General features: G+C 52.9%; 1 protein-coding gene across 1 annotated transcript; it reads left to right on the plus strand.

Annotated features, from left to right (window-relative positions):
• Window positions 1-7,087, plus strand: AP5B1 (adaptor related protein complex 5 subunit beta 1). The gene is made up of 2 exons (XM_033204292.1): window positions 1-533; window positions 633-7,087. The coding sequence occupies exons 1-2, from the start codon at window positions 384-386 to the stop codon at window positions 3,117-3,119; spliced, it is 2,637 nt and encodes an 878-aa protein (XP_033060183.1). The 5' UTR covers window positions 1-383; the 3' UTR covers window positions 3,120-7,087.
• Window positions 7,088-12,269: the final 5,182 nt, after the last annotated feature.

Raw genomic sequence — 12,269 nt, forward strand, 5'->3', positions numbered from 1 at the left:
GCGCCCCGCCCCGCGCCGCCAGCCCGGAAGGAGCCGGCCGGCCTGAGCGCCCGCGGCGGCTGAGTCAGGCGGCGAGCGCGGCCCGTTACCGCGGGGGCCGGGGTGGCGCTGTGGTTTCGGTGCGGGCCGCGGGCGGGAGGGCGGCGGCCTAACGAGCTCTCGGCACGCACCTTCCCTCGCCCTGCTCCTGTCCCGTCCCGCGGGGGCCCCGGCGGCGGCCCCGAGAGCCCTGGTGTCACCGTGGGAGCCGGGCGCGGGTTGCGCCGGCATCTGCGCGGCGGCCGGGGGTGACTGTAGCCCCTCGGGGTCGGCGGCGGGCCCGCGCTCCTGGTGGCTGCGGCCTGAGGGTCCCTCTCCCTGCGCAGGGGCCCGCGCGTCTCACGATGGGGCCCCTGAGCCGGGATGCCTGGGCCCAGCGCTTGGGGGCCTTCCGAGCCAGCCCGTCCGCCTTCATGGCAGGTCCCGAGGGGGAGGATTTGGGTCGCAACCTGCTGGGCGACCTGAGGAGTGAAAAGCTGAGCGAGCAGACCAAGGTAGGCCCCCACGCGTCCCCTGCCCTCGCCCGCAGGGTCACCCCAGCCCGCTGCGTCCTGAACCGCATCTTCGTGATTCCCTCCTAATCCCCCATCCAGGTGTCCCTGCTGGCCCTGAGCTTGGAGTACCCTGCCCAGCTGTGGCCTGACGTCTCTGCAGCCGAGATGGCCGCCACCTCCCTGTTGGACACCTTGGTCCTCCTACCCCCGCGGCCCTCAGCTCTCCGTCGGCCCCTGCTGCTGGCGGCCACCACAGCCCTGGCGGCGGGCGGCGCGCTGGGCCCCACCTCGGGCGCCTCCTGCCGGCTCCTGCCCCTACTGCTCGGCCTGGCCTCCGGCAGCGATCTGGGGCGAGGCTTTGTCCCCGCCTCGGAACAGCGCCCCTTGCAGGCCACCGCCTGCGAGTGCCTGCGAGAGCTAGAGAGCTGCAAGCCTGGGCTGCTGGGGGGCTCCCTGGGGCTGCTGCGGGGCCTGCTGGGGCAGGAAGGCCCCGTCCAGCCGCTCAGCCTGCTGCTGGCCCTTGTTTTGCGCAACACCTTGGTGCTCCAGTCCCGGGTTGGGGCTGGCCTAGGGGGACTGCTCACGGATAAGGTCTCCCCAACGGGGGGTGGTCCCTGGGATTGGACACTAGTGGAGAAGGGCGATGGACGCCTTCAGCCCCAAGCACCCAGCTGGCCGGCAGCTGAGGAGGGAGAGGGGGAGCGTAGCCTTACAGCACGAGAGCACAGCCCTGAGGAGGCGCGGGAGCTGCGGGCTGCGGTGATCCAGCTTCTGGACACCTCCTATCTGCTCACCCCTGTGGCCCAGGCCCAGCTCCTTTGGCTGCTGGGCTGGGCCCTGCGGGGTCTGCAGGGACAGCCACCCGCACTCTTCAAGCCACAACTGGTACGGCTGCTAGGCACAGCACAGATGACACTGCTGCACGCAGTGCTTGCGCTCAAGGCGGCCTTCGGTGAGGCCCTGTTCACAGCCCAGGATGAAGCGCTGCTGCTCCGCCGGCTCACCTTGGCTGCCCAGCACCCTGCTCTGCCTCTGCCCACCCATCTCTTTTACCTGCACTGCCTCCTGAGCTTCCCTGAGAACTGGCCGCTGGGCCCGGAAGGTGAGGAGGCTGCCCCACTGCTGCTAGGGCCCCAGCTATGCCCTGGTCTCCTGCCCAGTCTCCTGCATGACCCAATGGCTCTCCTGGCCCGCCTGCATTTGCTATGCCTGCTCTGTGCTGAGGATGAAGAAGAGGAGAAAGGCCAGCTTCCAAGCCCACGGCACTACCTGGAAGAGCTGCTGGCTGGCTTGCGGCAGCAGGCAGCCCTGGATGAGGGCCCCCGGGCCTTGGCCACTGTCTGCTTCCAGGCCTCATATCTGGTGACCCGCTGCCTGGCTGGGCAACCTATAGTGCTGACCCCCTTGATCCACGGACTGGCCCAGCTATACCGAGTCCGGCCCATGCTGGCTTCCCACTTTGTGGACTTCTTGGATCAGGTGGACTCTGAGCTGAGGGAGCCCCTGAAGGTGGTGTTGCGGCAGGAGGTGGTGTCCAGGCTGGGCAGGGATGAAGCTCTTTGCTGGCACCTGAAAATGCTGGCAAAGGTGGCAGATGGAGATGCCCAGAGTGCTACCCTCAACTTTCTACAGGCCGCAGCTGCCCACTGCACGAACTGGGACCTACAGCAGGGCCTACTGCGGGTCTGCCGGGCACTACTGCGGGCAGGGGTGAGGGGTGGCCTGGTTGACTTGCTGCAGGTGCTGGCCAGGCAGCTGGAGGACCCTGATGGGCGTGACCACGCCCGTCTCTACTACATCCTTCTGGCACACCTGGCTGGACCCAAGTTGGGGGTGGCCCTGGGCCCCTCGCTTGCCCCACCTGCACTGGCCTCTTCACTGGTGGCTGAGAACCAGGGCTTTGTGGCAGCACTGATGGTGCAGGAGGCCCCGGCCCTGGTACGGCTGAGCGTGGGGTCCCATGGGGTCAAGGGCCCACTCCCAGTGCTGAAGCTCCAGCCGGAGGCGCTGGAGCCCATCTACTCTCTGGAGTTGCGCTTCCATGTGGAAGGGCAGCTGTATGCACCCCTCGAGGCTGTCCATGTGCCCTGCCTGTGTCCTGGTCGCCCTGCCCGCCCTCTGCTCCTGCCGCTGCAGCCCCGAAGTCCGGCCCCCGCACGGCTGGATGTCCACGCCCTTTACACCACATCCACTGGTCTCACCTGCCATGCCCACTTGCCACCGCTGTTCGTAAACTTTGCCGACCTCTTTCTGCCTTTCCCGCAGCCCCCAGGGGGTGCTGGGCTGGGTTTCTTTGAGGAGCTCTGGGATTCCTGCCTGCCAGAGGGTGCCGAGAGTCGTGTGTGGTGTTCACTTGGGCCACAGGGCCTGGAGGGCTTGGTGTCCCGACACCTGGAGCCTTTTGTGGTGGTGTCCCAGCCCCCTACCAGCTACTATGTAGCGATCCACCTGCCCCCGAACTCAAAGCTGCTGCTGCGGTTAGAGGCGGCCCTGGCAGACGGAGTGCCTGTGGCCCTGCGGACCGATGACTGGGCTGTGCTGCCCTTGGCGGGGGACTACCTCCGTGGGCTGGCGGCTGCTCTCTGAGCCCCGGGAGACCAGGTGGGGACAGGACTCTGGCCCTTGTGGGGGCCAATGCACACTCCTGTAGCTCTTTCCCCAAAACCCTGCATTCCCCAGTGCCCTCGCTGGCTTGTTTTCTTTTGGGCCCCGGCTGGGAACAGGCTCATGGGGATGAGGGTCTGTCTTAGTCTGTTTTTGCTGCTTTAGCAAGATACCTGAGACTGGGTAAGTTACAATAAACAGGAATGTATTGGCTCAGAGCTCTGGAGGCTGGGAAGTCCACAGTTGAGGGCCCGGAGCCCAGTGAGGACCCTTCTGCATCATCCCATGACAGAGGACAGAATGGCAGGAGTGAGGGGAGAGAGTGAACCCACTCCCAAGATAATGGCCTGAGTTCACACAGGAGGGCAGAGTCCTCGTGGCCTGACCACCTCTTAGGGTCTAATCTTACACTGTTACAGTGGCAATTACATTTCAACATGAGTGTGGGAGGGGACAAACATTCAAACCGTAGCAGGGTCATAGGCCCTGAGAAGGCTTCCAGACAGAACCCAGCACTGCAGAGCTGCAGAGTACCTTCTCACCCAGACACACTAGCGCTCTCCACAATCCCTGCCCAGGAGGCAGGGGGAAATCTCCTTTCTGCTTCCCAGAGAGGGTCTGGCCTTGCCCAAGGCCGCCCAGTGATTTAGGAAGGAGGCTGGAGCTAGTGTGGACCTCCTGACCTATCAGACAGTACTTTCTTTGTTTTGGGGGGAGGTTAAAGACAGGATCTCACTCTGGCGCTCTGGAGTGCAGTGGTGTGATTAGGGATCATTGCAACCTCTGCCTCCCAGGCTCAGGTGATCCTCCCATCTCAGCCGGCCTCCTGAGTAGCTGGGACTACAGGTGTGAGTCACCACTGTATTGTTTGCAGACAGGATCTCCCTGTTTCCTAGGCTGGTCTCGAACTCCTGGGCTTAAGTGACTCTCCTGCCTCAGCCTCACCCAAGTGTTGGGATTACTGGTGTGAGCCACCACACCCAGCCGAGCCAGCGCTTCTCCACTCCCAAGGTTTGCAAGCTCCCTGCCCCAGGGAGCTCACGCCAGGCAGGCCAGTGGGCCTAAGCCAGAAACAGAAAGGCTGCAGTGGCCAGGTGGTTTCTTCCCCAGGAAGAGAGCTTCCCAAGCTGTGCCGATTAGAGCCAGCTCTAGGAAGGGCCTGCTAATAAGGTCTAGGAGCTGAGACTAAGCTTTTTCTAATCTCAGCCCCTAAGAAATCTAATTTGTGCTTAGGAATCTTCCCAGGTAAGAAGAACTAGTTCCTCTAGTTGTTTTTTTTCCCAAACATGCAAACACTGAGGATTGAGCTGTGTGGGGTCAGCTTTGCTGCCAGGCACATGTACGTTGCCTCATTTCATCCTTGCAACAGCTCTGCAGGGCCCCGCAGGTGAGGAAATCTGTAGGCAGGAGCGGTTGAGTGATTTTCCTAAGGTCACCCAGCTGTTGGGTAATAGTGTTTTGTCATCTGGTAGCAGGTTTCCATTACCATGCCATCAGAGCAGACAGCCAGGGCCACAGAGGTCCAACCCTCTCCGCCGCCTTCTGCTGCCCCTGCCTCATGGGCTCCCAGCCACAGGTTCCCCATGGGCCAGCTTTACCCCCCCTCCCCCTGATCCTTCTGATTGGGGCAGGCTAGGAGAGGAAAGACAGGCTTGGGCTGGGTGTGGTGGCTCATGCCTATAATCCCAGCACTTTGAGAGGCTGAGGTGAGTGGATCACCTGAGGCCAGGAGTTCGAGATCAACCTGGCCAACATGGCGAAACCCTGTCTCTAATAAAAATACAAAAATCAGCCGGGCGTGGTGGTGGGCACCTATAATTCCAGCTACTTGGGAGGGTGAGGCGGGGGAATTGCTTGAACCTGGGAGGCGGAAGTTGCAGTGAGCCAAGATCACGCCACTGCACTCCAGCCTGGGTGACAGCGAGGCTCTGTCTCAACAACAACAACAACAAAAACCGACCTGGGACAGTGGGACTGTTAATAGGTAGAGTCAGGAGGCCTGTCTCAAATTTGAGATGTGGCAGTAACTTGCTTTGTCACCTTGGCAAGTCATTTCCCAATCAGGAAGGGGTCAGTTTCAGGAAACAGAAACTTCTCCAGCTGTTTTTGGCAGAAGGGAATTTAAGGGAATCAGGGTACTTAACAAAGTACATGGGAAGGCTGGAGAAGTCGCCTCCAGGAGGCTCCCACTGGAGCTGAGATCAGAACATACTGTCCTGCCTGCCATCCACCCCCTCTAAGCACCCCGGAAGCTGTGCTTGGGCCCTGGGACTTGGGGTGCAACTGCCACTCCTGCCTCCTGACACCCACAAAGCCAGAAGCTTGCTGCTACTGCAGAAGGACTGAACATCCCCAAGGCTGGGCCCGCAGGGCAAACTTGCTTGGCCCTGTTTCCTCCATCCACATCCTTCAAAGGACATCTCATTAGTGGACTCCATTTCTCTCTTCCACAGAACTCCAGTGGCAAGAGAATCCAGAAACGTTTTCTTTTTGCCTGGAGATGCTAATTCTTAGCCTAAGAGTAAGGTAACTAGTCCACGTGAGGACTGACCATCCTTTCACCCATCTGTCTGCCCACCTGTGCATCCATCCCATTTTATCCATCCATTCCTCCAGTGGTGGACACCAGATGACCTTCAGCTCCCCCCACCCCAACCAGAATTGTGCTGCAATGGCCATTGTTATATGCCCTTATGGACCCATGAGACAATTTCTCTGGGATACATACTAGGAGCAGAATTGTTGAATCATAGGGAATGCATGTGTTTAGCTTGGCTAAGCAATGTTGGAGTAAAAGCTTTTGGTTTTGCATCTTCTCAGCACTCCTAGGGAGGCACCAAGAGGGAGGATGGCATTGAGTGAGCCCACCTGAGATAGCTCCTAGACCCCAGCCCTCTGTGTCCTCAGAGTCACACACTGCTGCTCATCACTTCAGCTTCCCGAAGATCATGGCAATAGCAGCATGCCTGTAACTGTCCCAAGTACATCCAAAAATTCTTCCTAAAGAGAGGGAACCAAAGTCACATGGGTTACTTTCTCACCTGTGTGGATGTTGCTCATGTTCACATACCCTTCCTTGCCTCCTTCAAGGCAGATCTGGCCACAAGTCCAGCTCTGGCTAATGAAATGTGAAGGGGGTCAAGGGCTGGGCGCGGTGGCTCATGCCTGTAATCCCAGCACTCTGGGAGGCCAAGGCGGGGTGATCACCTGAGGTGAGGAGTTCGAGACCAGCCTGGCCAACATAGTGAAACCTGTCTCTACTAAAAATACAAAAATTAGCTGGGCGTGGTGGTGTGTCCATAATCCCAGCTACTCAGGAGGCTGAGGCAGGAGAATCGCTTGAACCCGGGAGGTGAAGGTTGCAGTGAACTGAGATCAGGCCACTGCACTCCAGCCTGAATGACAGAGCGAGACTCCTCTCAAAAGGAAAAAAAAAAAAATGTGAAGGGGGTCAGTTTTGGGGCACAGTATGTCATTGCCAGTGCTCATTTTTCCAGCCCTCTCTTCCTCTACCATGACAGTTGGGGAAGTACATGTTGCCATGGAGGTGCTAAATAGCTGAGTCATAATCTCACCTTGATATGCTGTAACAAATGCCCTGGATTATCAAATTAGTTATGTAAACTAAAAACCCCAAAACCCCACCGACTGAACAGACGCCACCTCGTGGCCAAGGGGACCTCAGAAAAAACCTAATTCCTGGCCCTGACAGGCTGGGAGGTCAGATGCAACTTGTTATACCCCATCCCTTTATGGTTTAGACACAACTGCCCAGCATGAATGAACAAAATAGGGATCATGAGATGGACAGAACAGACTCTGTGGCATAACATACCAAATTGTAAACAGGACCTAAGGCCGTGCCAAGCAAGGGTTAAGTCATGTAGGGCCCCCCTTCACGCTCTGCCTCCCCTGCCCCCCACTTATGAATAAACTATGTTCTAACTGCACAAGCGTTTTTTTTTTTTCTTCTGCAGCAGCTAAAAAGCTTAAAAACAAAAAAAACACTTTTTTCGTTTGTGTGTTTTTGTTGTTTTTTGTTTGTTTGAGACGGAGTCTTACTTTGTCACCCAGGCAGGAGTACAGTGGCATGATCTTGCTCACTTCAACCTCTGCCTTCTGGGTTCAAGTGATGCTCCCGCCTCAGCTTCCTGAATAACTGGGATTACAGGTGTCCGCCACCACGCCCAGCCAATTTTTGTATTTTTAGTAGAGATGGGGTTTCACCATATTGGCCAGGCTGGTCTTGAACTCATGACCTCAGGTGATCTGCCCACCTCGGCCTTCCAAAGTGTTGGGACTACAGTCGTGAGCCACTGCACTCAGCCCAAGCACGGACTTTGAGATAAGCAATATTAAAAACATTTTCGGCTCCACCAGATGCTGACTAGCTGACCTCCAGCCACTGTGTCACCAGCCATAACTACAGCTTTGGTTGGACAAGACTGATTTCAGTAATTTCTTCCTGACAAGATGACCACCCACCATGGACTGGTTCTGGCTGGCTTACAGAGCTCCTGCACTTGCATGTCTTTGTGTCCTGAAAAGACATTTTGCCATATAGGGCCTAATTATAATACACTTAAATGTTAAGTCTCCACCCCAGGGTGACCATGGGTTGTATGTTACATGCATGTTTGTTCAATATGTGTGTGTCAGAACCACCTTCATGAATATTCATAGCTCCTCATGTAACCTATTGAATATGTATGTTTAGTCAATCCATTGAGCATGAAGCTCCTACCCTAACCCCTCTTCCTTTGAAGTTCCTGTCTCTGGTCTTGACTGGAGGCATGCTTCCCAGCGGGTCTCACTCCTTTTCTGAGGCTGGAGTGCAGCATTGCGATCATAGCTCATTGCACCCTCAAACTCCTGGGCAAAAGTGATCCTCCTGCCTTAGCCTCCGGGTACCTAAGACTACAGGTGCATGCCACCACAGGCTAATTTTTAAAATTTTGTGTAGAGATGGGGTCTCACTATGTTGTCCAGGCTGGTTAAGGCCTCCTGGGTTCAAGTGATCCTCCAGCCTTGGCCTCCCAAAGTGCTGGGATTATAGGTGTGAGCCACCAAGCCCAGCCTAACCCTTTATAAGAAATAAAGTCTCCTCCTTTCAAAATTTATAAACTGTGTATATTGAGTTTCTTTTTTTAATTAACAATTATCAATAATACACTTTATATGAAACAAGGGGAAAGATATTGCTTAATCTCTATTTTACATGGAAGGAAGAAAGTATGAATTGTTTGTGCAATGGGTTACAAGGCCCTAATTAGGGTTGCTAGGTTTAGCAAATAAAAATATTATATAGGATTTGCATTTAAATTTGAATCTTGGAGAAACAATGAATTTTTTTAGTTGTTAATAGGACATACTTATACTAAAAAAAAGTAGCTGCTTCTCCAAGGTTCAGATATAATTGGTGGGTTTTTGTTTTGTTTTTGTTTTTGTTTTTGAGACAGTCTTGCTCTGTTGCCCAGCCTGGAGTGCAGTGGCATGATCTTGGCTCACTGCAACCTCCACCTCCCGGGTTTAACCCATTCTCGTGCCTCAACATCTTGAGTATCTGAGATTATAGGTGCGTGCCACCACACCTGGCTAATTTTTGTATTTTTAGTAAAGACAAGGTTTTACCATAATGGCCAGACTGGTCTCCAACTCCTGGCCTCAAGTGACCCACCCGCCTCAGCCTCCCAAGGTGCTGGGGTTACAGGTGTGAGACACTGTGCCCGGGCTATCACCAGTGTTAAATCATGTTTAGCCTAAAGCTGCCTTCTTACATATTTTAAGTCTGGCTTAAAGGTTTCTCTGTACATTGTGAACTATAACCTAAATGGACTTGTAAGCAGACTGTAGCCAACACTTGTGGCAGTCACTGAGTTTTGACTAATCAAAGGTGGCCAACTGTTCAAACTGTGTTCAGATAAGGGATACCAATCTAACCAATCTCACTTATGTTTTCTGTACTTCGTTTTCCTTTCTGTCCATAAATCTTCCACCACGTGGCTACACTGGCGTCTCTGAGCCCACTCTGGCATGAGAGGCTGCCCAATTCTTGAATTGTTCTTTGCTCAGTTAAACACTGTGAAACTTACCTGGGCTAAAGTTTTCCTTTTTGACACTGAGCATCCTGTATTTTATCTGTTAACCCTGGATTGATATTGACAGCTTCTTTCTTTCATACCCATTCATGTTCCTTTAGTTCCTTTACTTAATGGGGTGACCCAAACTTCATTCCTGAAGGGTCTTGAGTCCTTGGTTATTCTGCTTGTATTGGGTCACTTGAGGCTTTCATTAACACTGTCACTGAACCCGGCAATCCTCAGAGATGTCTCGGGGATCCCCTGGGTACGACGGACTCCTTGTCTCTGTTGTGTGGCAGCAGCAGCTCCTTGGTGGACAGTCAGGGTCAGTCTTCCTCTTAGAGCTCTTGGCCCCCAGGCAAAGCGACAGGGGAGCAGCCTTCCAGTTCAAAAAAAACCATGCAGTGTCCATTCCTGGCAGCATTCTCCCTTGGACACTGAGGCCTCTAAACCTTCGATGGAATGGGAAGACAATATTTTGTCAGAGGCTTTCAGGTAGGAGGAGAATGGTAGCAGCGTAGGTCCCCAGTGTCGCCTAGAGAAACAATATGGAATGAGGAGAAAAGATAAAATTATGCAACAGCAAGCCCTCAGGATAACTTGGAGACAAGAATGCTCAAACTTAAAAAGAACAAGAAAAACAAATAACATAGAAATTACCCAGCTGGGCGTGGTGACTCAACGTTTGTAATCCCAGCACTTTGGGAGGCTAAGGTGGACAGATTCCTTGAGCCCAGGAGTTCAAAACTAGCCAGGGCAACATGGTGAAAACCTGTCTTTGCAAAAAATACAAAAATTAGCTGGGCGTGGTGGGGTGCACCTGTAGTTCTAGCTACTTGGGAGGCTGAGATAGGAGGATTATTTGAGCCCTGGAGGTGCAGGCTGCACTCCAACCTGGGTGACAGAGTGAGACAAGAAAGAAACGAAAGACAGAAAGAGAGAAAGAGAGAGAGAGAGAGGAAGAAGAAGGAGGAGGAGGAGGAGGAGGAAGAGGAAGGAGAAGAGAAAAGAGAGAAAAAGGAAAAACAAGTGACAGGTCAGACTTTCCTTCCCACATGCCCATTCCAGCCCCACCTGCCACAAGACTGGCTGAGGAAAACCGGGGCAAAGGAGAGGAGGGAGTTGTAATGGGCTTAAGCTTGATCTAAGACCTCACCAAAAACACTAAGTACACCTTGAGCCTGAAAATGTTCAAAAGTGTCTGCAGTAGTGTCAGAGCTGGGACAATTGGTGGGGGATTTAAAAGTACACATGAGGCCGGGCACGGTAGCTCATGCCTGTAATCCCAGCACTTTGGGAGGCCGAGGCGGGTGGATCGCCTGAGGTCAGGAGTTCGAGACCAGCCTGGCCAACATGGTGAAATCCCATCTCTACTAAAAATACAAAATTAGCCAGGTGTGGTGGCACGTGGCAGCTACTCGGGAGGCTGAGGAAGGAGAATCGCTTGAACCCAGGAGGTGGAGGTTGCAGTGAGCTGAGATTGTGTCACTGCACTCCAGCCTAGGTGACAGAGCAAAAACTTTGTCTCAAAAAAAAAGTTACAGGTGAAATGTGAAGCCACAGTCTTGGAAACACATAGATCCTTGGGGAGCAACTACCCACAAAAGAAGGAAAAAGTGTCCTTTGGCATTTGAGTGTGACTAGGGAAGCAAATGGAGAAGTTTAATTGCCCTCCAAGACAAAAAAAAAAAAAGAAAGAAAGAAGACCCACAAGCCCCACCCCTGCAAAACAAATTCACTAAAGCATCTGGACTTCATAATGTTGCCAGAAGAGGGCGTATTATCTAGGGATCTTGTAAAACATCCAATACCACAAAAATGAATAATGAAAAGATAGGTTCATACAGTTATTGCAACATATCAGAAAATGAATTTCATCACATATGAACCAAGGAAAATTCACACAAACCTCTGAAACAGTAGCCATGAAGAAGAAGAAAGCTATAATACAACACTAAACAGAACCAAATATATGCAAAACAAGCATTTGAAGACATGCAAAACCACTTTGGGTGGGAAATTGAAGAACAAAGAACAGAAGTAGACAAAATAGAGGAAGAAATGAAAACAGATTTGATTGAACTCTGGAAAGAAATGGAATAAACAGACAACATTATCTAGAAGTAAAGATTAAATTACAAGATGCCCAAGGGAGAATAAATTCAAATAAAAATTTAATAAGGGGCATTAAAGGAACACAGGAAACCAAGCAAAAGAATGAAAATGAGCTAAAGAAGTAGGCTGGGTCCAAAGAAAGTAATGGAAACAGAATATACTCAAAGAAGGAATCACATGTGTGTTATTGGAGTCCCTGAAGAAAAAATAACTAAACCACAACTAATATTTAACACTGTAAAGAAAACTGTCCAGGAGCAAAAAATCTGCAAATTGGAAGAGCCCACTGGGAATGCGGGAAGATTCACTCAGTGTGATCAACTTTGAAACATATCCTAGTAAAACTCTAATTTTAAAGACTTATTTTTTATTCTTTTTGAAATAGAGTCCCACTCTGTCACCCAGTCTGGAATGCAGTGGCATGATCTTGGCTCACTGCAACCTCCGCCTCCTGGATCCAAGTGATTGTCCTGCCTCAGCCTTCCAAGTAACTGGGATTACAGTCACCTGCCACCACGCCCGGCTAATTTTTGTATTTTTGGTAGAGACGAGGTTTCACCATGTTGGCCAGGCTGGTCTGGAACTCCTGACTTCAGGTAATCCGCCCACCTTGGCCTCCCAAAGTGCTGGGATTACAGGTGTGAGCCACCATGCCTGGCCTCAAAGACTCTTTAAAAAAAAAACCCTCAAGGACTCCAGTTTGTTGCCCAGGCTGGAGTGCAGTGGCACGATCTCAGCTCACTGCAAGCTCCGCCTCCCTGGTTCATGCCATTCTCCTGCCTCAGCCTCCTGAGTAGCTGGGAATACAGGTGCCCGCCACCACGCCTGGCTAATTTTTTGTATTTTTTTAGTAGTGATGGGGTTTCACCATGTTAGCCAGGATGGCCTTGATCTCCTGACCTCATGATTCACCCACCTCAGCCTCCCAAAGTGCTGG

The sequence above is a fragment of the Trachypithecus francoisi genome, unplaced genomic scaffold (genome assembly GCF_009764315.1).
Source record: "Trachypithecus francoisi isolate TF-2019V2 unplaced genomic scaffold, Tfra_2.0 Lachesis_group8, whole genome shotgun sequence".
Classification (NCBI taxonomy): Eukaryota; Metazoa; Chordata; class Mammalia; order Primates; family Cercopithecidae; genus Trachypithecus; species Trachypithecus francoisi.